This window comes from Amblyomma maculatum, chromosome 3 (genome assembly GCF_055883805.1).
Source record: "Amblyomma maculatum isolate TAMU_Amacu chromosome 3, ASM5588380v1, whole genome shotgun sequence".
In the NCBI taxonomy this organism is placed as follows: domain Eukaryota; kingdom Metazoa; phylum Arthropoda; class Arachnida; order Ixodida; family Ixodidae; genus Amblyomma; species Amblyomma maculatum.
In genome coordinates, this window is record NC_139346.1 from 112,241,117 (window position 1) to 112,268,505 (window position 27,389).

Genomic DNA, 27,389 nt, shown 5'->3' on the forward strand with positions numbered 1-27,389 from the left:
GATTTAGGTTGAATTACAGTTGGCTAAGGTTGGATTTGATTTAAATGAATTTTGCTGCCCTTAGTAAATTTTTAAAGCAACATCAAGAAGCCAGCCGCCAAATCGTGGTTTGGACAGCTTTGTAGTGCCTCCACCGCACAAGCGGTCAGGTTTAAGCAAAGTGTTGTGAACACACATTAAATTCAGACTCGTACGAGGGGGTAGGAGCGTAGCGAGGTGGGAACATATTCTATTCGGAATAATGTGGTGATGACTTCGAGGATGTTTGTGCTCGTCATGTTTATTTTACTTATTTCTGAAACACTAGGCTACAGCTTTTGTCACCCGGCTTGTTGGGTGAAATCTTTCGGCCAGTTTGCTATGGCATTGGAGTATGTGCATTGTGGCGTGCTATGCATTCCGTTCTTTCTTTTTTTGGAAAATGCCTGGGACATCAGCTGCACGTTACGTGAGAAACCAGATCTGTGGTGCTTCCCGTGCGATGCATATACAGGAATTTCAAGCTCAATATATTTTTCTCCTTTTGATTAACTGACACCAGTTTTGAAAACGCCAATGCCATACGGTACTTGTATTCGACGTATCGGAGCTTTAGATGACACGTTGTGAATTACGAATTAATCAACCATTTTACGAACGGTAGGCTCTAACACTCAAGGATGTCATGGGTGTTTTAAGCGTTGTTTTAGCATGTACGCGCAATAGCGAGAAAACAGTTAAAAAGAAGTACAGCTGTTATGTGCGTACAGAGAGCGCGCTGATTCAATAAAGACATGTGCCAGTGCGTGATAAAATGTCATCGTGTTTCCCGCAGAACTCGATCATTGCTTTGACGCCGCGTCGCATGGCCTTTTTAAACATTCTTATTGTGGCGGAATTGTCAAGACATTGCCTGGATTTCACATTTAAAAGTAACAGAATCACACATCGCAGCTACTTTTGCTCAGAACTCGCAATGTATATAAAGCGAAAGGTAGTTCTCATTGCCATCTGTGCCATATGCCTGCTGGGGCTCTTGTTAACAGTCGCAGTCATCGAGTACCATCGCCGTGAATCTTTTTCTCGACGGCACGACTCTGCAAGCAGGAGGAATGAAAGTTTTGAGGAAGCCAGCGCATTAGAAGGAGTTGAAGAGAGCCCATTGAATGGAGTGTTGTCCTGCCGCCGGAAGGATCTTAGGGTGTTGTATTTTGTGCACACGGCTCCTGGAAATGCTGTCAAACGCGCCTTTTTGCGCCGAACTCTCGCTGAAAGTGAAATTGAGAAATTTGTCAACTCCGTCCTTCTGTTTTTCGTAGGTGTGACGCAAAACAGTGAGGAAAAGCGAGCCGTTGAAGAAGAAGCCGATAGGGAGGGTGATATCGTAGTGCTCAACTTCACGGATACCTATAGGAACCTTACGCTGAAGTTCCTGCACGCTGCAAGGTGGGTCTCCGACAATTGCAACCTTACTGTCAACGCAACCATTGTTAAGATGGACGACGACGTGTTGGTGAATGTGTTCGCTTTGAGGTCGTACATTTCTAGCAGTGCCATGAACCTCAACGGCATTCACTGCCGGTTGTGCTACAACGAAAAGCCGCATAGAAACAAGGATTCTAAATGGTATGTGAGCAGAGAACAGTACGCACCAGAGAAGTATCCCGCATTCTGTGCTGGTGCTGCATACATAATGCGGCCGGTGGTGTTGACTTCGCTCTACGAAGCAGCGACTCACGTTCCGGTCTACTGGGTCGACGATGTTTACGTCACGGGAATCCGGGCATCGTTCGCGCGGATAGACATGGTGGACATTGGGCGATACTTCAGCTTAAATGTTCCGAAGAACATAGAGAAAGTGGAGAAGTCGGCACTCTTCGTTAACACAGGCTGGCCTAACTACATTGAGCGGAAAGTCGACCTGCTGTGGCAAAGCGTGTTGCGGACCAATGGATCGTTAAAGTCGAATTACAGGTGGCATGTGCGAGCATGCCACCGCAAGACGCTGCCTTGGCTATTTGAGTGGATTGCTAGGCGGAACACTAGTGCTCAGTCTCGTGCACAGTTGAGCCGCTAAAATTTATACGTTGCTCGCAACTCTTCACTTTGCCTAAAGTGGACTGGATGAAGTGTGCTCTAAGCGTAGTGATTAGCAAGACGATACATGTAAATACTATTCGTCCTTGTGGTGATATTAGGTCCCCTCTTTCATTGAACAAAACACAGGCTTTCCCACGTGCCATATAGTTCCTAATGGTATGTTTAAAGTGTTACGCTTGAGTTTTAGAAAGTATATGGTGAGAACCTCTTTGGTTCTTGTGCTGGTAGACATAAAAAAAAAAGTATGTTTCTTGAAAACTTGGATAACGCGGGGAGAGGAGGGGGGGGGGGGCGAGGAAGAATGTCGTTTTTGGTTGTTCTGTTAAAAGAACCTTTATGCTTTTAATGTCATTCCCGTGTACACTTTAGGGGATTAAGGCATGACTGTGTTGCATAACGTTCATAATTGCATCCTTTGCAAAGGAAATGGCATTATGTTCGGGAGATTGGATGACAAAATGTTCTTTTTTTACCTTTTAGCTCAATGTGGCCAGCTTCCACTAGTAAAACGCTGCAAGAGAGAGAAAACTTCGTTGTCGTTCTTGCCATCGATGTCACGCTAAATTATGATATGGTTTGCAATGCGAAACACTCTTCCAACAAAAGCGAAAAAAAAAAAAAACTCCTGAGAAGCAAGGAAATTGGCCTATACATCTCTGATTAAATATACTTGAATAAACACCTCTGTCCAGCACTAGAGACACTTCTGGTAATGGTATAGAAAAACACACACAAAAAAAGAAAGACAATACGTGCACCGCTTTATGTGAGCACACGGTGGTACAACGGTAAGAGTTTTGCTAAGCAGGCCGATGCCATGCCAATCATGCAGGTTGACGATTGCGCATGACATAGAAAATGTTTTTTATACGCAGGAAATCGACCACAGCTCCTGATGCCGATAACGCGTGAATCCAGTGCCGTGCTTGTCTGGCTGTGTGCACCTTGTTTAAAAATATTAAAAGATGACTTATCTGGAGCTTTTTCTGTGGTGTGATGTGAGGTTTAATTACTCATCATGCGAATCAGTCTAGTATATCAATGCGCCTTCAATCAACAATAAAGGAGATGACCTTCTCCTTTAGTGCAACAATTTTGCTCTCAGCTTACTCTCCAAATGCGGTCGGAAACCTATAAAGGGAGCAGCAAAATGTTGGAACGAAATAGCTGGAAAAAGTAGGAAAAATAGGAAAAAATAGTCGGCACGGTGGCATTAGAGTTCTAGTCGCAAGATACAACTAATGTGAAATCTTACGGGAATTTATTAAAATCACAGCAGAATATGAAAGTTTAACGCAGAATACGAAATAAATAATTTCTCTCGTGTACTAACGGCAAACTGTGCTTATTAATAATTTATTGAATTCTACAAAGAACTCTTAAGATTTGCTGCTGGAAATAAGCGCAGGCTTATTAATTGTGGTGATCTTAGCCTAAAATGTTAGAGCGAAATAACTGTGTTCGTGGCTTTAACGCAACACAATTTCCTTCTGGTTTCATGATAGTAATTAATACACCCATTCGAATTGCATGTTCTACATTGTCCATGCTAGACCATATTGTTACTGAGGTTAATTCTTAAGTGCACAGTGCAGGGATAGTGGCCCCTGACGTAAGTGACTCTTTTGCCATCTCTTTAACATATCACATTAATTTACTGGACAAAACGTAAAAGGGGAAACATTTTTTGTATAACGCATAACAGAAGAACGGTAATATTGTTTAAGAATGAAAAATGAGCGAAAGCTGGTTTTCTGTACTGAAGCATAGGAAAGCGGATGACGCATATAACGAATTGATAACCCATTTTGTGCCTATGTATAAAATATTTTCCTTCGGAAGTTATAACACAAACGAAAAAGGATAAGAAATAGTGGTTTTCGTGCTTTCGAGTTCCGTAATCAATATTTTAGCCTGCATAGATAATTTACCGGTATATTGTTTATCTATCCCACCACCCACGTCTACCGCTCTCTCAGTAATGATATCTCTGAAGGTGCCGTTCTTTACTTCTGCACTAAGATTGTCTTCCTCAGGTAAATCTGACTTTTATTATTCTCCTACCTTTCCTCTTAGAGTTATTTTGTTGATGTGCTTCTCTCCTATTAATATTTTTCGTTCTATATTCAAATATAGACTGATTCGGAACCTTATCATCCTGTCTTCACTTCATCGTACCTTTCCGATTGCCTCTACATCCTGCGCAATGCCAGAGTTAGAGAACAGTATGAAGTCAATTTCATTTTTAGTCTCTTCGTTAGTGCTTTTTCATGTCCGCTTCTGGTTGCTTCGTTTGCTGAAGATTGCGCTTTGAACACTAAACTAATAACTCCCACCCAATGCCCGAGTCATACATTGCCTGGTCTCCTGCCTGCTTTTTTTCTACCGTAGCATTAGTAGAGCACACAGCGTCTTTACCTTCCTCACTCCGACTACATCTTCATTGAGTCTTCGACTGCCTGGTTATCATGACTACCTGTAAGCATCGTCTAGGCCTGCATAACATTCAGTTTATACCACTTACTAAGTTTAATTACGATGCCTGCCACCCTTTCATTAATACTACTGGATTTATTTATGTTATACCAGCTGTCGCTTATTGACAAGCAACCATACTCATTGTTCTCGTCTCCGTTAAATTTACGTCGATAACTGGCACCGGGATTCGAGCCACGGCCCTCTTGCACTCAAGGCGGGTGTTCTAGTCTGTGCTACCTTTAATAATAGTTGCGCAAACGCCAGCCAGATGGCCCCATCTCCAGAAACCTAATTTGCGATTTCAGTGCGGATGTAATTCAAAATAATGTGAAACTCGTCGCTATTTCTTTTCCGAAGAGGCGGTGGAAAGCAAATATTAGTCACGGAGATAAAATTTACATATTGAATAGTCAACCATAAGGTTACACATAACAAGACATAAATATATAGATGTTAGAGAGGCTAGAAGCGCTCATTTTGAATTAACTAAAAATAAACAAAATGAATGGAGCGGTAATGTTTTGAAAGGAATGAAACTTAAAAAAAAAGAACAGAAAAGAGAGCAACAACATTTTCTCGGAAAAGTATGATGGAGAAGCGCGACGTAGCTTTCATGAAATGAAATGCGTTTGGCTCAAGCAAAGTGTAAAATATTGCAAGCTAGGAAAACAAGAAAATTAAAAAAAAGGAAATGAAATGAAATGAAATGAAAGAAAAGGAAATGTTCCACCGACAGCTTTCTCTCTCGTTTACCGAAAAAAAAAAAAAGGTGGATTTTGTTAACTTCATTTTCCTAAGTGTCCCCATATGCCACGTCTTGCTTCAGAGTAAGCCAATCTTGGTGACAATTCTGGAGAAGACGAGCTGCGTACATCGACTGCCATGAAGCTCCTCATCTATCAGCATACAATGTGTGCCCGTTCGTGCTTTCTGAAAGGGATTTTTCACATATTGGTCTGCTCTTTGTTTGTCTAAAAATCCGCTGCCATGTGTATGTATATCCAACCCCACAATAAAAGTAGTTACTTCAATTTTCATTTCAAAACGCCTACCGGGCGTTCTACAGCGGCTTGCTAAACTCGAACTCTAATGCAGAGATACCGCGGTCTTAAACTGCATACTGCGTAGCTTCACTCTACTTTGCTTCTATACAATCCTAAAATTCAACGTCCTCTTGTCGCATTCTGCTCTATCTCTCAAGAAAATCGGGAGACAATAAGGCACCAACTTTCTCAGCCAGCTATAGTTATAACGGTGCAAGGTACGAACGTTTGCGTGTACGAGCTCCCGTCTTCATAACCGATCTCACGGGAACATACATTTAATAGAATGGCCGCCGCAGTATGGCCGAACTCCTTTTTACTTTTTGTTGTGTCGTACCGTTTAGTTTTTTCGAATGACGTGGAATGTTTTGTCATAATTATCATGTGTTCTGCTTGCGTATCATGTTCCTCACGCCTGGGCAAACATGACTGTAGTGCTATAAAATTATTAACAATAAATAAATGCTTCATACAGTTGCAGCTTCGTCGCTCCTTGCTGTAGCACATTACTGAGGACGATCCCTTTCCTCAGCAGTTATATTTGCACCCGTTATATTCGTCTTAGTTCTAACTTTGCTTCAAACGGACAGATTAACGCACTTTTTCCTTGATTTCCAAGAAAAGAAATAGCTTGATAAAGCATGGCAGAAAGGAATTGTACTAAGCCTGGTGCGCCCGAACCCTAAATTGCTCGCCGTGATGGCTCAGTGGTCAGGGCTCCCAAGTCCTGATTCCGAGGCCATCGCGGCGGCCGTCTTAGTCGGACAATCCCGGGTGACGGCAGACGCCCCACCCTGTGTTTGTGAGGGCTGGCCCCTGAGGGCCAGCTCATGCATAATGTATAACGTATTCGTATCCGTCGACAAATGTTTTCCACCACCAAGGCGAATTTCAATGCATGCGAAAAGTAAGACACTCATCTACTGTGCGATGTCAGTACGCGTTCAAGACCTCCGGCCTCCTGGTGATCGAAATTATGTGGAGTCCTTTACGACGGCTTCCTTCATACTCTGAGTCCCTTTGAAACATTGTAGGCTATAAAGGAAGCCACTCCCGAACTTTGTTCTTAAGCCAATGAATTGGTTGCACAAAATCGCGACTATGTAGGCACAAACACTCGTACACGCTAACCGAGTACATCTGTCACAATGCCACGTTCAAGCATTCTTTCGCTCCTCTCGTCATCAGTGAATTTCTAAGATTATCACATTAGTAGCGCACATTTCAAGTCTTGATTTGAAGAAGAAATGAAGCAGTTAATGTATGCATGTTAGCGCTGCAAGAGCCTACCTGCCATGTACTGAAGGAAAAATCTTCACCTCTAAAGCTTTGTTATTTCCAGGGTGTTGACTACATTGTGAAGTTGTACATGCCATTGCTGATTATGCGTTTTATTTTTATATTTAACACAGCAATTGTTTTTCTGTTTTCTCAAATGTGTACTTTTATGCAAGACCTGTCTTGCTTTGAGGTAGAATATGTATACACGTATATGTATATACCAGTATACATATATACCCCCTAAATGGATCACTGCTTTGTCGTGGCGGAGGGGCTTGCGAAACTCGATGAAGTCGTGAGCTTTGCTGTGTAGGGCCACCCAAGATAGACAGGTCACGACGGAGAGTTCTGACAAAATGTGATTCACTGGAGAAGGTAATGGGAACCCACTCCAGTATTTCCTACTAAGAAAACCATATGGCCAGTCACAATACCATTAATGATATGGCGCCGGAAGATGAGCTTCCCAGTTTGGAAGGCGTCCCACATGTTACTGGGGATGAACAAAGGGCGATTCCTAGTAGCTCCAGGACGAATGAAGTGGCTGGGCTAAAGCCAAAAGGACGCTCAGTTGTGGATGTGTCGGGAAGCGACCGGAAAATCCGATGTTGCAAGGAGATGTATCACATAGCAACATGGAATGTAAGATCTATGACGCAAGGTAAACTGGATATCGTCAAGCGAGAAATGGACAGATTGAACATTGATATCTTGGGTATCAGCGAGCTCAAGTGGACCGGAATGGGAGAATTTAACTCCGGCGACCATTATGTCTTTTATTGTGGGCACGAATCCAAGAGAAGGAATGGGGTCGCTCTCATAGTAAACAGAGGAATGGGCAAAGCAGTGCTAGGGTACAACCCCAAAAACGACCAAATGATTTCACTTCGGATCCAAGGTCACCCTTTCAACATAACAGTTATCCAAGTCTATGCACCGACCACTACTGCTGAAGAAGCTGACGTTGAGAGATTTTATGCGGACCTACAATGCCTTTTAGACCGCACCCCATCATCAGACGTCGTTTTTCTCATAGGAGACTTGAATGCTAAGGTAGGGAGTCAAGAAATATCCGGAATTACAGGCAAGTTTGGTCTTGGTGAGCCAAATGAAGCTGGGCAGAGGCTAGTAGAGTTTTGTCAAGAAAACAACCTGACCATAGCGAATACTCATTTTCAACAGCACAAGAGGCGCCTGTACACATGGACTTCACCGGAAGGTCTGTACAGAAATCAGATCGATTATATTATTTACCGGCAGAGATGGAGAAGCGCTATACAAGCAGTAAAAACAAGGCCTGGGGCCGATTGTGGCACCGATAATCAGCTTCTTGTTGCCAAGATTAAGCTTCGATTGAGGAAAACGCAGAAAACTAGAAGGCCTTTCAGGTATAATCTGGATCAAATTCCATTAGAATATGCTATGGAAGTGAGGAATCGATTTCAAGAATTAGATCTAGAAGACAAAGAGCCCGAAGAGATGTGGACTGATGTTCGTGATATAATACAAAAAGTTGCTACTAAGGTAGTTCCAAAGCAAAAAAAGTACAAGAAAGCAAACTGGTTATCTGAAGAGGCTTTGCAAATAACTGAGGAAAGGAGGATGGCAAAAGTTATGGGGGAAAGAGAAAGATACAAGGTGCTTAATGCGGATTTTCAGAAAATAGCAAGGAGAGATAAGAATGCCTTCCTGAACATACAGTGCCAAGCAGTTGAGGACAACAGCCAATTAAGGAACACAAGAGCTCTGTATAAGACAATCAAAGATGTCAAAAGAAGCTTCTGTGCTAAGCTGGGCGTAATAAAGGACAAACGAGGCAAGGACCTCCCTGAAGCCTCAGAGATAATGAAGAGGTGGCAGGAATACACAGAAGAACTGTACAAGAAGGACCCGAATGTGCAAACCCAACAAAAGACGGTTGTGATTACTGATATCGAGCCGGGCATCCTGAAGAGTGAAGTTGAATGTGCCTTAGCCAGCCTTGGTAAGAACAAAGCTAGTGAAATTGATGGCATTCCAGCTGAGTTGCTTCAAAACCTCAACCATGACGCTGTTAACATTCTGCATACATTATGTCAGAAGATTTGGACAACACTGAGTAGCCACAGGATCGGAGGAGGTCAGTTTACATCCTCATTCCAAAGAAAGGCAGTGCCAAAGATTGTGCCAACTACCGCACGATCGCGCTTATTTCGCATGCTGGCAAGGTGATGTTGAAAATCCTCCAAGACAGGCTGCAGCAGTATGTGGATTGGGAGCTTCCGGACGTGCAAGCTGGGTTTCGCAAGGGCAGAGGAACTATTGATCAAATTGCCAACCTTCACTGGATCATGGAAGAAGCAAGAGAGTTCCAGAAACCCATCTACTTCTGCTTTATTGATTATGCGAAAGCGTTTGACAGCGTAGATCACAGCACATTGTGGCAAGCTCTCCAAGAGATGGGAGTTCCAATTCACCTCATCTGTCTCCTCAGGAACCTGTATGAAGGACAAGAGGCCACAGTCAGAACTGGGCATGTTCTTACTGATTGGTTTCCGATTGAGAAAGGAGTGAGGCGAGGCTGCATACTGTCGCCCTGCCTATTTAACTTATATTCAGAGTGCATCATGAGGGAGGCCGGTCTGGACGAGTCTTCAACTGGAGTAAAGATTGCTGGAAAACGTATCAACAACCTTAGGTATGCGGATGATACCACTTTAATGGCAGAAAGTGAAGTGGAACTCAAGAGACTTCTGATGCGCATACAAGAAGAGAGTGGAAGTTTGGGCTTAAACTGACCATTAAAAAAAATCATGGCGTCTTGCCCTATCAAGTCCTGGAGCATCAATAGACAAGAAGTGGAAGCTGTGACAGAGTTTCTCTTCTTGGGCTCCAAGATTACCTCGGAAGGAGACTGCAGCCATGAAATTAGGAGACGCCTGCTTCTGGGAAAGAGAGCAATGGTTAGCCTTGACCGCCTAGTAAAAGCAGAGACATTAGTCTGCCAACCAAGATCCGTATAACTTGTGCTATGGTCTTTCCAGTTGTGATGTATGGATGCGAGAGTTGGACTGTGAAAAAGGCTGACCGCCGAAGAATTGACGCGTTTGAATTGTGGTGCTGGCGAAGACTCTTGAGAGTTCCTTGGACTGCCAGAAGATCAAATCAGTCGATATTGTCGACCATAAACCCCGACTGCCCATTGGAGGGTGAAATTCTAAAGTTAAAGCTCAGCTACTTTGGTCATCTGGTGAGAAGAGAGGAGTCGCCGGAGAAAGATTTGATGTTGGGAAAGGTTGAGGGTCGCCGGAGAAGGGGTAGACAGCGAACGCGATGGTTAGATGGCATCCTCGAGGCACTGCAGATGAAGTTATGTTTTGTTAGGAAGATAGTGAGAGACCGGAAAGCGTGGCGTGACATGGTCCATAGGGTCACGAAGAGTCGGACACGACTGAACGACTGAACTTCCATATGTATATACGGTCTTGGAAGAAAAGTGGCAGTATTGTAAATAAATAAATAAATAAATAAATAAATAAATAAATAAATAAATAAATAAATAAATAAATAAATAAATAAATAAATAAATAAATAAATAAATAAATAAATGAAAATTTGTCAGTTTCTTCAATACACTGACAAGCTCAGGCATGCATGACTTGGTTTTAAAAACCTCCGTTATCGGTGAGACAGAATTTCAGAAAAGTACACCCGGAGATCTCTAATATCAAAACAAGTCTCATTAGCTTGGAAACTATAGATTATAAAAATAGGCCACGAATGGCAGTTGTTAGGAAGGGGGGATGCATCTATTGAACTCGTGCGTATGAGTTACTAACGCATGCACATCCCATGTATGCTGCATTTACAGGGATAATAATGTTGAAATGTTGAATTTTTTAAACATACATAGGTAAAAGAATAGCACTACAATAATGCGGTGCTAAAGGCACTCTTGTGTCTACTCTTATCGCGAAGCTTAGGCATCCTTTTTAATTTTGATCTCTTTTTGCCGCAAGAAATCATAAATTCCAACTAAATGAGTGCTTTTTTCATTAAAGTGTATTTGATTCGCCCTGCAATATTCTGGGCTTTATGTTAAACGTACCGTAACACGACCTTCAGATATCGTGAACATTGGTAATGACGCTAAGCGCACGTCACGTCGAAAGCTTCGTTTGCTGCCTCTTCTGTTAAATTATTTGGATTTGAAAGGTTACCTTAGCATAATTGGAAGTTGCTTCAACGCAATGAGACCTTCGTCAGTTTTTCTAATCGGAAATAATTCACAAAATCGTGCTATCCGCTTCATTTACTCCAATTACTGACAATATATTACTGCCTCTTCTTTAGGATCCAGAGCTTCCTTGTTGACCTTGTAATGTGGCGGCAAATGTCTGGATTGTGCCTTTCCGGAAAGTTTTATGATTTGTCATTACGCGAATTAATTATACCACGAGCGCAGCGTCTTCACAGCCATATTATCACCTCTCTATTACATCTGTGTACTCTCGCCTGGAAAGAATTCTATACATCTCTCTACATTTTTTGTGAAGCCATCTCGCACCTTTCAAGTTCCATTTACCGCCAGGTGTTCCAAATATTATAAACTTAATCTAGTTCAGGGGATGGCTGAGGTCGTCTTTAGCTACGGTGCCTATCCCTCATGTTACGCATCGTACTCGATCGCTTTTAGTTAACATAAAAAAGCACATATAGTTTGATTTATGAGGTTTGAAGTCTTAAAGCTAATGACGATTTAAGGGATACCATTCTGAAGGGCACCGGTGATTTCGGCCACTTGGGTTCATGAATATAAGCAAACGGAACATGTTTCTCCGTTCAAGTTAAAATCGCGCCTTCCGCGCTGGAGAATATAAAACAATATTTGTCTGATGAAAGGGCGACTAAGGCCTGTTCGGACACACTACGACTGCTAGTTTTAATTATGCAACGCATGAAAACTTTTAGAAGGAAATTGCATTCTCTGTTTGCTTTTGTTCGCAGCGGTACTGGCACCGCACCATACACGGGCGCTTTTTCATACAAAGCGGGTGCTGCCGCTGGGATCGAACGAGATTCTTTGGGATCAGCAGTTGAGTGCCGAAACTACTAAGTAAATTAAAATGTAATCAAACCTCTCCAGAGTGGAATTTGAGCGTAGTACCATGCTGTAAAAACGAATTTCATTTTGAAAATGAGTTTAACTTTTATTATTAATTCATTGTACAGTCATAAAATTTATGAGCGGGAACACAGCAAAGCGTGCCGCGCATTACAATCAGCGCTTCTCAGCGTGCGCTCGCAGTGATTTCGCATACGATGTACGCGCGCACTTAAGGCCTTTACATGAGCGGATGCAGGCCCTGCCAGCTTCTGCTTGCTGTCTGAAATGCACAGAACTAACAACGGCGCGGAAAATAGACGACCTGGTAGCGTTCTCGCGCATGGATGTATCGATAATCTGACGCAATAAACAATAAATGTAAACATGACAGCTCAACAGCTGGACATCACAGTTCTTATCGTTGCGCACTCAGCATGTAAATTAATCATATTGGAAGTGCACAGCGCAAAAAGACACGGGACGAAAGGAAGAAGACGTGCACACGAGCGCTGTGTGTACGTCTTCTTCCTTTCGTTCCGTGTCGTTTTGCACTGTGCCCTTCCAACATGAATCGATACCAACTCGCCCAATTGTCTATCCTTCTTCAATGCAGGAGTAGCATGCTAGGCTTACCACCAGGCAGACATCTCCTGTTGTCATTAAAATATATATATCTCTCTCTTCTTCAATGTAAATTATATACGCGTGCGTCTTTCATGAACTGTTATCGCCATGTGTTGTAGGTTAACCTACGCAGAGAGGGAGAGAGGGAGAGAGAAAACGTCATTTCAAAAAGAAAAACAAAAAAGGAAAAGAAAAAGAAGGGGGGGGGGTTGCAGAGTGTGGAGTCTTCATTTCAAGACCTCAGTGGCCTTGGGCTTCTGTTCTTGCCTAGGTTACTAGCCTACGCTGGGTCTTTAGGTCAGATCATCGCCGAGTGCCCTCCCACTGCGCCTCCGAATGGTGTGTGTTTGTCTGCAGGTTTGGGGCCCGTGCACCCCCATGTGATGTGGTAGGCGGGAGGCTGGTCGTTGCACCAAGGGCATATGTCTGTGTAGTGTTCTGGGAAAATGATGCTGTTTCATGTAATTTGGGGAAAGTGTTGGTTTGGAGCTGTCTCCATTCCTGATTTTCCTGTGCATTTAGCCCCTTGTGTGGAGGGGGTAAATCCGACGTTGTTCGCGTAGGTGCTTAAGTTGCACGCCGTAAGCCTCGGGGACAGGAATGCTAGTTGTGAGATCGGGGATGGTGGCCGCTCGGTTTGTGTTACTCGAGCTAGCCTGTCCGCGACCTCATTAGCTTCCAACTCGGAGTGCCCAGGGACCCCGATGGTCTGATGTTTGAGCAGTGAATTTGTAGCCAATAGATTAGTTGTGAAGTGAGCTAATGCTGTAGGTATTCTGCCTGCAAGAAGGAGCCGACACGCCGCTTGTGAGTCAGTGATTACGTGAAGCTCTCGCTTGGTCGCGTCTCCGTAGGTAATGGCCAATACGATCGCCGCCACTTCCGCTTCTGTGGTAGTACACATGTATCACCATGGCTGCTGCTGCGGTCGATGTATGCTCGTATAAAGCGGCATCCACACAGACAGTTTTCGGACTGCGTTCCACTGCGCGCTTAAGGTAATTCAATCGGGCGTTTCTTCTGCGTTCGTTGTGGACTGGAAACATGTTTGGAAGCGGGCCACATATACTCTTGCCCGGTGAGAAACAGGAATATTAGTAGTTGACTGAATGGCTTTTAGGTCCGCCGGATAGCCAACCGCTTGAGAATGAGCCGACGTGCCTCAGTTGATAGATGGCGTTCCCTCGGGGACAGAAGGACAGCTTCTTGAATCTATTAAAATGTGTTGTGCAGTCCAAGAGCTCCCAATTCGACTTTAGAGGTGTATGATGAGAGGCCCATCGCATTCCTGTAAGCTGCACGTATCATTGCAATGACGTTGTTGAGATCTCTTCGGAGCAGGGTGCGGTAGGGTAGTCCATAGGAGAGGCGAATGATGACAAGTGCCTGCACCAGATGAATCGTGTATTCTTCCCGCATGCCGTTTCTGTTTCTGGCGACCCGGCGGATCAGTTTAGAGATCTGCTGTGTAGTACGCTTGAGAAGATGGAGCACGTAGTCTACTTTCCTATCGTTCTGGAGCCAGAGACCCTGGGTCCGGATAAGTGGTACTTCCCGGATTGGGACACCATGCAGGAGGATGCTAAGATTGCCTGGTGATGTGTAGTGTGGTATCCATGTATTCGGATGATTTCGGATTTATCGGGGGAGCATCGGAGCCCGCATTGAAAGGCCTCTGTTTACACGCATGTTGCTGCTGTTTTAAGTGTTTATTCCTTCTGACCTCGAGAGCCGGTGGTTATTCAAATCGTAATGTCATCAGCATACAAGGTGTATCTAAGTAATACTCTTGTTTGTGCGAGTTGGTTCATCTTTGAGAGGTATACATAACCTTTCAAAGGTGTATCTGATGCTCGGGACCTGTTGCAGAGCCCTTGCGATTCTAATTATGGCGATGTTGAAGAGGAGTGGGCATGTCTTGAAGATCCGATCTCATGTCGCCCATTCCTATTGTTGCTGTTCGGTTGGACAAAAATGTCTTGGCGTATCGGAAGGTGCGTTCGCCGCAGTTTAGAATATTAAGCTCGGAGTGGATTGCCTCGTGAGACAAGTTATCAAACGCGCCTTTGAGATGAGGTGTTCGCCTTCTCTAGGAATGTTGGAAAATACCTCCTCCTTGAGAAGGAAAACGTCTGGAGTGGACAGGACCGACCTAAAGCCGATCATGGAGGGTTGGTAGAGGCCGCTATCTTCTATGTAGTGTTGAAGTCGCGTCCGGATGACCTGCACGTGTGGTTGGCCCAGGCACGAGGTGAGTGATATGAGTCGTAGCGTTTCAACCGTCGGCTTCTGGCCCGGTTTTAGAATTAAGATTATCTCCGAGCATTTCCAATCTCAGAGAATTTCATTCTTCTTCCATGGCGAGTCGTTCAGGTACCTAGTGCGGTCGCTGATCTGTGCCTTGCTGAAGTTGCGGATTAGGGCGTTGCTGATCTTGTCCGCTCCCGCCGCCGTGTTGCGGGTGCATGATCGAACTACAGCGTACACCTCGGCTTCAGAGATGGGATCATCCAGTGCCGGAGTTTCCTCGTCCTGGTAGGTCAAGGAGCACGGTGGAGTGGTGCTGATTCCGATGTATTTGTCATTTAGAGCCTGAAGCAGCGTGATGTTGTTGCCGAAAAAAGGTGTGCAATACGCTTCAGGGTCCGTGTAAATGCGGATTCTGATTTAGAGTGGTCAATAAGGTTCTGCGGGATTGCCCAGGCACGAGGCGTTCCCAGCGTTCCTCGAAATGTCTCGGAAAACCTACTTTTACTGCACGCTTAGGCGAGGCCACAGACTTTATTGATGGCAACGAGTGCATCCGCCTATTTAAAAGCCTTAACAGCGCGTATCTAGCACGGGAACCACCTGCCAGCGCGTACAGCGCGGCACGCTCTGCCGTGTTCACGCTCATAAAGTTTATGAATGCAAAGTGACGACTGTCAGACTATCTGCACGCCACATTCCGGCCTCAGATAAATAGGCTCAGTACAATTAGTCGGAGCATGCCCACAAGGCTTGAGAAAACGCTTGGAGCACAATAGGACATGACGTTTTAACACATATTTGATCTGGGGCAGGGTTTTAAGGCGAAAGCCTTTAATGCCCCATCGTTGTCGAGAGAACTTTGCCAGCAGAAGGTTGCCAGCAGAGGTGTCACGCTTTCGAGAGCAAGAGTTAAAAATAAATTAATAAACCTTGTCCCCACTGACAATCGAACCTCCATCCCTTGGACCTCCAGCCCAGCGCTTTACCAACTGCGCGACGATCAGGATGTTTTTTCGTTATTGCTTGGCTTTGGCACACGACATAATACGAAAGGAAACGCCGATAAAAACGTAAAAAAGGCACACAAGGCAATGTACATGAATAAATGTCATGATCAGCCAGCCTTAGACAGGCTTCGTCGCTTCAAAACTCTCGCAGCGACAACCAAGTGCCACTCGGGAGGTTCTGCAGCCAGTTGTTGAATGGCAGTAAACCACTCCATGCTCTCGAGAATAAATTCGAGCAGGTCAGCCAATCTTGTCACAGTGATAGCCTGCCATTCTGGAGCGTGTGAACCACTCTTCATAATTCCCCTTGTCTACCGTGAGGATGATAGCGGGGTTCCGAGAATGACGGATACTGCGCATTTCCTTTCCTGTAAACGAGTTATAAAACGCCGGTGAACTCTGGTGCTTTCAATGAAATGCTAGCTGTGTTCGACAAGGATCGCGCGATGTGCCGCCTCGACAGGTCATGACGTCACCAGGCGATTCATTAGTAGCGGAGGCTCCAGCCCCCATACCCTAGGCCTGCGTGCCGGAGGTGGGGAGTAGGGGGCCTCCATTCAAGGTAGACAATAAAAGTTGTCATCCATCCATCCATGCATAATGAAGCTGACCCCGCCTGGCGTCCGACCCAGGCGTCCGTGCGGCGCCTTCCATTTGCCGCTTCCTCGAACGCCGCCCCACACACTAAACAGGAGCAGACCCAGATGTCTAGGAGGCTTTAGTGCAACAGTCGTCAGCGGCGTTCGAAATTAATTTACAGGATCGAAAAGGCGCAGTATCTGCCACAATTCTCCGCGAACACATGTACCACACCGTAAAGGAAGGGAGGAAGGTGGTTGGTTGGTTGGTTTGTGGGGTTTAACGTCCCAAAGCAACTCAGGCTATGAGAGACGCCGTAGTGGAGGACTCCGGAAATTTAGACCACCTGGGGTTCTTTAACGTGCACTGACATCGCACAGCACACGGGCGCCTTGCTTTTCGCCTCCATCGAAAAGCTGCCGCCGAGGCCGGGATTCGATCCCGCGTCCTTGGGATCGAATCCTGGCCTCGGCGGCAGCTTTTCGATGGAGGCGAAAAGCAAGGCGCCCATGTGCTGTGCGATGTCAGTGCACGTTAAAGAACCCCAGGTGGTCTAAATTTCCGGAGTCCTCCACTACGGCGTCTCTCATAGCCTGAGTTGCTTTGGGACGTTAAACCCCACAAACCAACCAACCAACCACCTTCCTCCCTTCCTTTACGGTGTGGTACATGTGTTCGCGGAGAATTGTGGCAGATACTGCGCCTTTTCGATCCTGTAAATTAATTTCGAACGCCGCTGACGACTGTTGCACTAAAGCCTCCTAGACATCTGGGTCTGCTCCTGTTTAGTGTGTGGGGCGGCGTTCGAGGAAGCGGCAAATGGAAGGCGCCGCACGGACGCCTGGGTCGGACGCCAGGCGGGGTCAGCTTCATTATGCATGGATGGAGGAAGGTGGGAGTGAATGAAGACAGGAAGATAGAGGTGCCTTAGTGGAAGGCTGTGATCCAGCGCGCTATAAGGGCTTTAGCCTCATCGCACGTTAGTGGTTCAAAGTGCCCTCTAGAATGTTTTAAATTATTGTTGCATAGTGTATGTTTCAGCAAGGCAACACGGTTGGCATATCTGAAACTGCTTGATCTGGTAATTTTTATTTGCACCTTCCTACTGGGAATGGAGGACGCTACCCATAAACGGCCTTGATGTCGAAATCCACCATATGTGGACCCAAGACGTAGTAACCTTGACACAGAAAAACAATAATAAAGGTAATGACGTAGTGAGTGCCGTATTTCTTACTTCAAAAACATAATTTTAGCTGCTATCGTTTGCAGATTTTGGATCAGTGAAAGCTGATGTCCTGGCAAGGGGGTTTATCGGCAGAATAACCATGCTCACACACACGCTCGTATATTCCAAACATTTGTTGCTCCAGAAACGTCACCTTTGAATAATGGTTACAAGATCTCCATGTTTGACATAAAACGCTGAGGAAGAAAGCCACTTGTTTTATCATTAAAAAAAAAAGACCTTAATTAGATGCAATTGGTCTATTGTCTATTCTTGACCGCAAAACAGATCAACCGTTATTTGGTGCTGACGCTACCCAATGTATGCGCCATATAAACACAATGCTGAGAGAAACAAATAAAAAAACTCATTTTATTCAGATGATGCAAACTCAGTGCATCGTGTCCGAAGTGCTGCAGTACATAAAAAATAAAGAGAAAACGGTAAGGCTAACTCACTGTACAAGCATTTTCACTGCTGAGTTACACCGCGGAAAAGTAGCTGATTTTTACAACGAATCGCAAAGAAATGGGACTCTTCTCGCGGACGCTCGCTGCTAGCACGCGGACACGCTGGCGAGTCATGAGCCCTTAAAGGCTTCGCCTTAAAAGCGACCGGTTTGGGATTTGCACCTTCTTCGGGTAAGGGCTGCTTACCGCAGGGCGAAACCGGCCCACATTAGAGAACTACTCTTTTGGGAATGTCTTAGATAAGCAGCATTATGATTTGCGTTTCACGATGCCGAGCATGGCGCCCTAGAATAAAGCTCTCTCCTGGGGATCCGAGAAATGGAGCCTTGATTCTCGGCGGAGACAGGATTTTACAGGATTTTTAATTTTCTGGTGATGTCATTAGGGTGATTAAGAAGGGGAATGCCGCGGTATCCTGCGGAATCTCGTGAATAAATAGAATACTTCTCATGGACGCTCGCCGCTAACGCGCGGACACGCTGGCGAGCCATGGGCCAATAAATGTTTTCGCCTTAAAACCGACCGGCTTCGAATCTGCACCTTCTTCGGTTAACGGCGGCTTACTGCAGGGCGGAACCGGCGCTCATTAGAGAATACTCTCTTGTGAATGTCGAGAAGCTAACAGCCGCTGCACACCGACATGGGAAGCGCCTGTATCGTCAGCGATGGCAGGACTGGTGCGCATCTCTAAATTCAACATGTAATACTCAATCAATATGGCGCACCTTACTGTCCACGGAAATCGGCAGATGTTCAAAAGGACCCCGACGTCAAAGCCAGCTGTCTTGCATCTGGAAAGACGTCCAGCCAGTTTGCATCAGTGGCGGCCAGTAATTTATGGTTGCGATAGCAATACTACGCCAGGTTCTGGCTCGTCGCGTAATCCCAGGAAGGGCCACGTTTGACCTTGAACAGCCGCGAAGAAGACGAAGACGATGAAGATGAAGATGACTATGTCAAAGAAAACTAAGACGAAGACGACGAAATCTAAGAAGACGAAGTAGACGAAGCAGATAAAAAAGACGAAGAAAACTCGGTCGCCGCATCTAATGCTTTCGCTCCACATTCGGTTCTGCGGCTTCGAACCCTTCTCATTTATATGTTGGTTGGCAGCTTAGGCAATCGCGTTATACGCCTAAAGGAGGAGCTTAAGTGTCCCCAATAATGTAGCACCTTACACTGATAGGTCGTGATAGGTGAATAATGTAGCAGGCAAAACAAGCTTTAGAAGAACTTCTTGTTGGGCGAGTTGGTGCATTGCTTTAAAGGAACCAAAATGCGCTATAAAAAGACAGCCACAGGAAAAAGCCAAGGAGACAGACAGAGCGCAAACTATCAACTGAGTTTATTTGTGTGAAAGTGCCTTATATAGTCAGAATCACAGCAAGAGAACAAGGAGAATGAGAGAGGGGGGTACAGCCAATCAACTCCTGGTCAACAACAGGTGCGCAGAAAATGGTTTTCCTTGTTATACAGTTTGACAGAAGTGTCGCTTACACATTTATCACCGTTTTCTTTTATGTGATAGGCCTCCAAAAGCTCCCGCGCTGTTTTATTTTTACTTCTTCCTAGAATCTTAATCTTTTTAAGCAAAGGATCGCATCCACTGCAAGCAAGGCAATGAGCAGGCAAGTTTGTTCCGTATGTCGATGGGCATGTTTGCGCAAATGAAAAGTATCATATACGTTTTCAAAGGAACATCAAGCAGCCAGCCGCCGAATCGTAGGTTTGGCTTAGTAGTGCCTCCACCGTATAAGCTGCCAAGTTTTAAACAAAGCACTGTGAAGCCACATTCAATTTAGCCTCGAAAAAATAGGTAGGAGCGTAACAAAATGAGTACATTTTCTATTGAAAGAAATGGTGAAGTACTTTCGTTGGTGTAAGCGTTGTTCATATGTATGTTACCATTATCTTAAACACTGCAAGCTATAGCTTTTATCGTCCTGCTGTTTGGGTGATTTCTGTCGGCCAGTTTGCTAGGATGGCATTGCAGTACACACGTTGTGGCGATCTGCGCATTCTGTCCTTTTTTCAAAACTTTCTGGGACATTGTGAAAAAAAAAAAACAAATCAGTGGAATTTCCAAAACGTCTCGTGCTTTCTGAGAAATGGACTCAATATTTAAAAACAACAACCCCTAGAGCATTTATACTAGACGTAGCTTCAGACGACGCGTTGCGGATTATGAAGCGCAGCTGCTTTTAAGCCTGCAGAGAGCGTGCAGAGGCAATATAAGAACATGCTGAGATGCCTGATACAAGCCGGTAATTGTGTTTCCCGCAGAGATCCATCATTGCTTTAAGGCCGGATTTCTCGTCCTTTTTAAAAATTCCTATTTTTGCGGCATTATCAAAACAACGCCGGGATTTCATTCGTTGGAAGTAAAAGTCACACATCTCAGCCAGCTTTTCGCAGAACTGACGATTTTTATGAAGCGAAAGGTCGTTCGCCTTGCCATTACCGCCGTATGCCAGTTGGGGCGCTTACGGTCGCAGTCATCGGCTACCCCTTCCGTGAATCTTCTCCCGCTACTACAACTCTGCCAGCGAGAGAAATGAAACTTTTCAGGAAGCCAGCAAATTACACGCAGTAGAAGCGAACCAGACAAACGGAGTGCTATCCTGCCGCAGGGCAGATCTTAATGGGCTGTACTTTGCGTATACGGCACCGGAAAACGCAGCCAAGGTGCATCTTTCTATGCCACACCGTCGGTGGCCCTAAAACTGATAACTTCGACTCCACACTTTTGTTCTTCGTCGGTTGAACCGGTTTTTATTTCTTTCTCTTATTCGTACAAGGTATCACAAGGAGAGATAGAGAGGAGGCAGGAGAATACATCTGCGTGAATGCAGCTTGAGATGCACCCTACGCCCACTTGCTGATGCAACGTATTGCTTAATCTACTCACAAGACAGCTGCAGGTGAGGCAGTGACAAAAACAAAATTAGCATTTCAACGCTCAGTGATCACAGCAAAAAAAACGGAAATAAATAAAAAAGCATCAGATCATCCAGGTGATCCAATTTTTCACATAAGAAGAAGCTACTCGCATTACGGTTTTAGGCACAGTTGAGAACAAGCTTCATCTAAGCGTCTTCTGAAATGTACAGGATGATTTTCAAGCTCTTCTTTGTCTTTTAGTGATATGTTGTTATTTTCAATAGCGTTCATGTATTTTGTAAGAATAAAAGACAATGATTGCATATCGTATTTGGTGCGAAAAAGGGGTAGAGATCAAAAGATATGGGAGAGGGTTTCATAGAGGGATGAATTGCGAGATTATTTTACAAGTTAGAGTAGTTACGTTGTTAGTAATACCCGCCCTTTGGTATATTGATAATGTTTTGAAAGGAAGGGATGAAATTATATTTAGAAATCCAAATTTAATGAAGCATGAGTATGTTTGGGTATTCTATGATACGTTTGCTATTAGTCAAACTTCCCGTTTTTGTGCTATTAATAGTTTGGATATGACGTTGGGTTGTCAGTGCCCAAAGTGTGATGCAATTGAAAGTGTGATGCAAAGTGTGAGTAATTGAAGAAAGAATGCTTTATTAATGAGGACCTTTACTCTGGTTGGAAGTGTGTGCTCGTGCTGACAGATGCCATTGATGCGATTTTGTTTTTTACGTACTTGCACGTTGACATGCTCGTTTGACATGCCCAGACGAAGACAAGTCCACTTGTCGAAACGTTGGCTCATCTGCGACCTGAGGCGTACCCTGTTTACCCTTGTTCGGTTCTTCTTTTTTATATCGTTTAAAATGAGACATTCTTAGAAGGTTACGCCTAAGCATTTTATGCTTTGCGAGATTGCAATTTGTGTTTCGATTTAGTGATAGGGTGAAGTACGTGTTAATCGTTTTTCTTTCGCTCGGAATAAAAGATCGCTGTCTTTTAGAATTCGCTTTCAGATAGTTATTGCTTGACCACTAGGAAATATTGGCGTACGAAAATATTTAGCTTTCTGTGCTATCTGAGAACCGTGCTGTAATATTATCAGCAAAGCCCGCAATGTAAAAAGCAGGAGCAGAAAAGATGTCATAATGTATATTAGGAATACAAAGGGCCTTATTATGCTGCCCTGGCGCACACCAGAGTGAAACGGCTCTAGGCTTTATGAACTGTTAATGTGAGCAACAATTTGGTACCGTTATTATGACTCAAGCAGAGAAAAAGTGGCTCCTCATATTCCGTAGTGTTCCAGTTTTTGCAACAGCAAGTTATGGTCAAGCAAGTAAGATGTCTTTGGAAAATCGCAATAAATGGCACGGACAAGGCATTATTCTCAAAGCCGTTAATTTATATTTCTTTTTATTTAATCAAGGCTGTTTCGTTCGATTTTATTAGGTTTGACATTTATGATTAGATCTGATTTTTAGTCTTTTTAGGACTGATCTTTTACTTTGTCAACTCTTGCCATGTAGACATCGTCATTTGGTGTCGTGATGTCGCTCCACCTACCCACTTATCAGTGCCTGGCCGTGTCATCTACCAACCAGCACCTGTCATGGTTATGCTCGTGAATTTCTGTTCGCAACGCCAATGAGAACAGCAGATAGACCGATACCTTTATCATTCTCACGTTAAAGAATTTCACTCAAGCGTTTCTTCGACGGACTGGTTGCCCGATACCGACTGCAGTGAAATATCAAATAGAATGACATCTATTTCATTCATGTTCTTTTTTATCTCTTAGTGACTGCCTAAGATACCATCAGCCTGCTGCACTACCTAAGGCAGCCATAAAGGGATACAAGGAAACAGGAGACAACGGGATACAGAGAGTGTCCTGTGGTAGTACCTAATATGTAAAGCCATATGCCTCAGGCTAAAACGAGTAACCAAAAAGGTTGGCGTGCTAGTCGTGTATTCTGTCGAGACAGTAAACTTAACGACTTGTTCGAAAGCGTAAACTACTCCAAAAGCAGCAGCGCTGAGAGCCAGAGTGACATGAAGTCATTAACATGCCACTTCTTGCTCTTTCGGAGTGGCACGTACCTTTTGTGGCACAGAGTCTACATTCATTTGGGCACGTGAATTTTCACATCGTATTTTTGCGAGTCTACTTAACAATCTTTTGCGCTGTAATTTAAGCTAGCAGCAATCAAAATTTTCGCTTGACAAACTGGTATTGCTGTATGTCCAAAGTGCACTTTTCTTGTCACGAACAAGTAAACAAGATGGACGGCACAACACAATTTTCTACGCCACGCCGATTGGAGTCAATCTCCCCCCCCCCTTTTTTTTTTTGAAGGCAGTGTACAATGAAAAAATATAGTTATTACAGGTATACTTGGGTATCAACGTGGTGCCGATTGCACCGATGCTGAATATTTGTTCATTAGTATATTTTATTTTGTAAGCAAAATTGTCCATTCATGTTCAGTCGCATTTTTGCACGTCCTGCTTCAATTTTCTCAGTATCCCGTTTACCCAACTCAAATACCTAAATGTAAATGTTTTTGTGCATATGAAAAGTCATTCTAGGATTCGTAACACGGCTCTAAAAATATCTTCGGACCTTTTTGTTTCACGTCGAAATGAATGAGGATGTCTAATGTTCAGATACCCCCGATGATAAAAACATCAAGATTAATAGTATTACCGAAGTGAGTTGGAAAGTTATGTGTTATTTTACACGAAATTCTACTAGAATGCATGAGGGTATGAAAACCTCAGATTGGTTAAGCACGGATGCGCGTAGTAACCCCGGGAACCAGTGAGCAAACGACGGCTAATTCGAAAGGGCCTCTTGGATTTAAGGTGCGCCTTATTTGACTAAAAAGTTCCGCTGCGTGGGATTTCGGCGACTTGTGATATGATTATCGTGCATTCTGGTTGATTGCGATAGAATAAAACTGGGTTGCATTACAATATGCAAAAGTAGTGCGAATCACTGTAGATTAAGTTTGAATAGGGTGCAAGGTGATTAAGTGTGGCTTAGCCAGGAATTATGATGAATTAGGGTGGATTGCATTGAATAAGAGTAGATTGAATTTAAGTGAATTTGGATGGGTTGAAAAGTAGTCAATGCTTTCGCCTTCGCAGCACGTAAGTGACCTTACGTGCCCTTCGTAAGTTTTAATGCAACCTCTAGCTGGCTGCTGAGTCGTGTTTCGGGCAGTCATATTGCGTTTGCATACCTCCCCGTAGAGGCTCTCAAATTGTCAATAAAGCGTGCTAATCCATATCTAAATTTACAGGCGTAAGAATAGTTATTATCACAGTGAAATGAAATCGTGAACTACTGATAATGATTTCTTGATATCTTTGGTGGTGTAAGCGCTGCTCATAATTATTTTACCTTGTCTGATCTCGGCCATTTTGCTACGTTAATATTGAAGTAAGTATATATTCTGGTGTGATAGGCACTGTTTTTTTTATAATTTCTATGGTACAGAATCTGCAGGATAAGTGCTCCGGATTGGGTGAATACTCTCGGCCATTTTGCTACGTTAATATTGAAGTAAGTATATATTCTGGTGTGATAGGCACTGTTTTTTTGCATAATTTCTATGGTACAGAATCTGCAGGATAAGTGGAAAACAACATCAGCAATACTCTTCTGTGCAACGAATTTAAATGAATTTTATACTCCAAATCTTTCGTCATCTTTGAGAAACTGAAGTGCGTGACAGAAACACCGATCCCCTAGAATATTTTTATGTGGTGTATCAGAGCTTTAGATGGAGTTGCATTGGACGAATTGCTCAACCTTTTCACGAAATATGAGCAGACGTCGTCGCTCACAGATGTCATAGGCGTTGGCTGGGTTGTTTTTTATTAGCATGCGCAAAAGCGAGGTGACGCTAAGAAAGAATTGCAGCTGCTATTAAGCCTGCAGAGAGCGTGCATGGCAATGCAATATTTTTTTTGTATCGTCCGAGAGCTCCACCACTGCTTTGACACCCTCGAATTTGTTCTTTCTAAACCATTTTATTGCAGCGGTGCAAGCAGTTAAACGCCTGTAGTTTGTCTTGTAAAAGTGACAGCATCGGATATCTCAGCTAGATTTGCTCACAATTTATAAAGCGAACAGCTGTTCGCATTGCCGTAATTCTTTTAGGGCATACGGCAATGAAGGGTTCTCGACCGCAGTCATCGAGTACTCCTTCTTAGCATCTTCTCCCAGATGCCAAGACTCTGCCAGCAACTTGAATGAAATTTTTCAGAAAGCCAGCACATCGTACAGCATTCTTTGCTGCCGCCGGGAGGGCCTTAGGGTGCTGTACTTTGTGCACACAGCTAAAGGAAACGCTGGCAAACGCGCATGTTTGCGTCGCTCTCTCGGTGACCCTAATATTGAGGTCTTCGTCAACTCTGCTCTTCTGTTTTTTGTCGGTGTGGCGCAGACCTTTGAGGAACGGGAAGTCGTTGAGGAAGAATCCATTCGGGAGGGGGACATCGTTGTGTTCAACTTCAGAGACGTCTATTGGAACCTGACGCTTAAGTTTTTGTACGCTGGAAGGTGGGCCTCCAAGAACAGCAACCTTATCGCCAACACAACCATCGTTAAGATGGACGAAGACGTGTTGGTAAATGTGTTCGCTTTATCGTCGTACGTTTCTAGCAGTGCAATGGACTTCAATGGAATTCACTGTCTTTTGTACTACCAACCCAAGCCGGAGAGAAACAAAGATTCAAAATGATATGTGAACAATGAACTGTACGCACCAGAGAGGTATCCGGCTTACTGTGATGGCGCTGCCTACATGATGCGGCCGGCGGTATTGACCGCGCTCCTCTTAGCAGCTATCCATGTTCCAATCTTCTGGGTCGAGGATGCTTACGGCACGGGATTCCTGGCATCTTTAGCGCGGATAGACATGGTGGACATTAGGCGATACTTCACCTTAAATGTTCAGAGGAACATAAAGACTGTGGAGAAGTACGCACTATTCGTTAACACAGGCTCGCCAAACAACATTGAGCAGAAAGTCGACTTGCTGAGGCAAAGCGTTTTGCGGACCAATAGATCACTGAACTCTAACCACAGGTGGTGGGTGCGAGCACGCCAACGTAAGACATTGCCTTCGCTACATGACTGGAATGCTGACCACAACACTAGTACTCATGTGGGGCACTGATCCGTCACTACAATGTTCCCTTCGTACACACCTCCCCACATCAACTCAAAAGGCCTGGATAAAAAGTAGCCGTGGTGTAGGGATTAGCAAGAAGACTCATAGAAACCATTGCTCCTTGAGGTAACATTACGTGCATTCTGGCATAGAATACAATAAATATTTATTTGGTCACCAAATAGTGTTCCTTTTGGTATGTTCAAAGGTTTGCTTTTGGTTTTCACAAAGCATGTGTTTATAGCCATATTTGTATCTTGCACTGGTAGACATACAATTCAAATATTTGTATGCTAGTCATCAACAGGACGTTTTATAATACTAGAGGACATTAACAGCAATATTTATCGGATATATGGATATGACCGTGTACCGAGGGCCGAATGCTTGAGATTGAGGCATAATATTCATAACTGTACTTCGTTGCAAACGAGAATGGCTATATGTTAAGAGAGTTTATTGTGAAATATAGTTCAGTTCAGTTCAGTCGTTCAGTCGTGTCCGACTCTTCATCACCCTATGGATCATGTCACGCCACGCTTTCCGGTCTCTCACTATCTTCCTAACATCACATAACTTCATCTGCAGTGCCTCGAGGATGCCATCTAACCACCGCGTTCGCTGCCTACCCCTTCTCCGGAGACGCTCAACCTTTCCCAACATCAAATCTTTCACCAGCGACTCCTCTATTCTCATCAGATGTCCAAAGTAGCTGAGCTTTGACTTTAGAATTTGACCCTCCAATGAGCAGTCAGGGTTTATACTCGACAATATCGACTGATTTGATCTTCTGGCAGTCCAAGGAACTCTCAAGAGTCTTCGCCAGCACCACAATTAAAATGCGTCAATTCTTCGGCGGTCAGCCTTTTTCACAGTCCAACTCTCGCATCCACACGTCACAACTGAAAAGACCATAGTACGAGGTATACGGATCTTGGTTGGCAGACTAATGTCTCTGCTCTTTACTAGGTGGTCAAAGCTAACCATTGCTCTCTTTCCTACAAGCAGGCGTCTCCTAATTTCATGGCTGCAGTCTCTTTCCGGGGTTATCTTGGAGCCCAAGAAGAGAAAATCTGTCACAGCTTCCACTTCTTGTCCCTTGATGCTCCAGGACTTGATAGTGCAAGACGCCATGATCTTTGTCTTTTTAATGTTGTTTAAGCCCAAACTTCTCACTCTC

At 44.2% G+C, this 27,389-nt stretch overlaps 2 protein-coding genes across 3 annotated transcripts; both read left to right on the forward strand.

Annotated features, from left to right (window-relative positions):
• The first annotated feature begins 843 nt into the window (after nucleotides 1-843).
• Nucleotides 844-3,178, forward strand: LOC146195711 (UDP-GalNAc:beta-1,3-N-acetylgalactosaminyltransferase 1-like). Of its 2 annotated transcripts, XM_084596265.1 has the most exons (3): nucleotides 844-1,180; nucleotides 1,299-2,145; nucleotides 2,955-3,178. In XM_084596265.1, the coding sequence occupies exon 2, from the start codon at nucleotides 1,475-1,477 to the stop codon at nucleotides 2,054-2,056; it is 582 nt and encodes a 193-aa protein (XP_084452391.1). In that variant the 5' UTR covers nucleotides 844-1,180; nucleotides 1,299-1,474; the 3' UTR covers nucleotides 2,057-2,145; nucleotides 2,955-3,178. The 2 variants fall into 2 exon arrangements, with proteins under 2 accessions (XP_084452391.1, XP_084452390.1); XM_084596264.1 differs by having other exon boundaries at nucleotides 844-2,145.
• Nucleotides 3,179-6,299: 3,121 nt separating this feature from the next.
• Nucleotides 6,300-25,777, forward strand: LOC146195712 (uncharacterized). The gene is made up of 4 exons (XM_084596839.1): nucleotides 6,300-6,439; nucleotides 12,863-12,979; nucleotides 14,685-14,842; nucleotides 25,227-25,777. Exons 1-4 carry the CDS (start codon nucleotides 6,300-6,302, stop codon nucleotides 25,775-25,777), a joined length of 966 nt encoding a protein of 321 aa, XP_084452965.1.
• The last annotated feature ends 1,612 nt before the right edge of the window (nucleotides 25,778-27,389 follow it).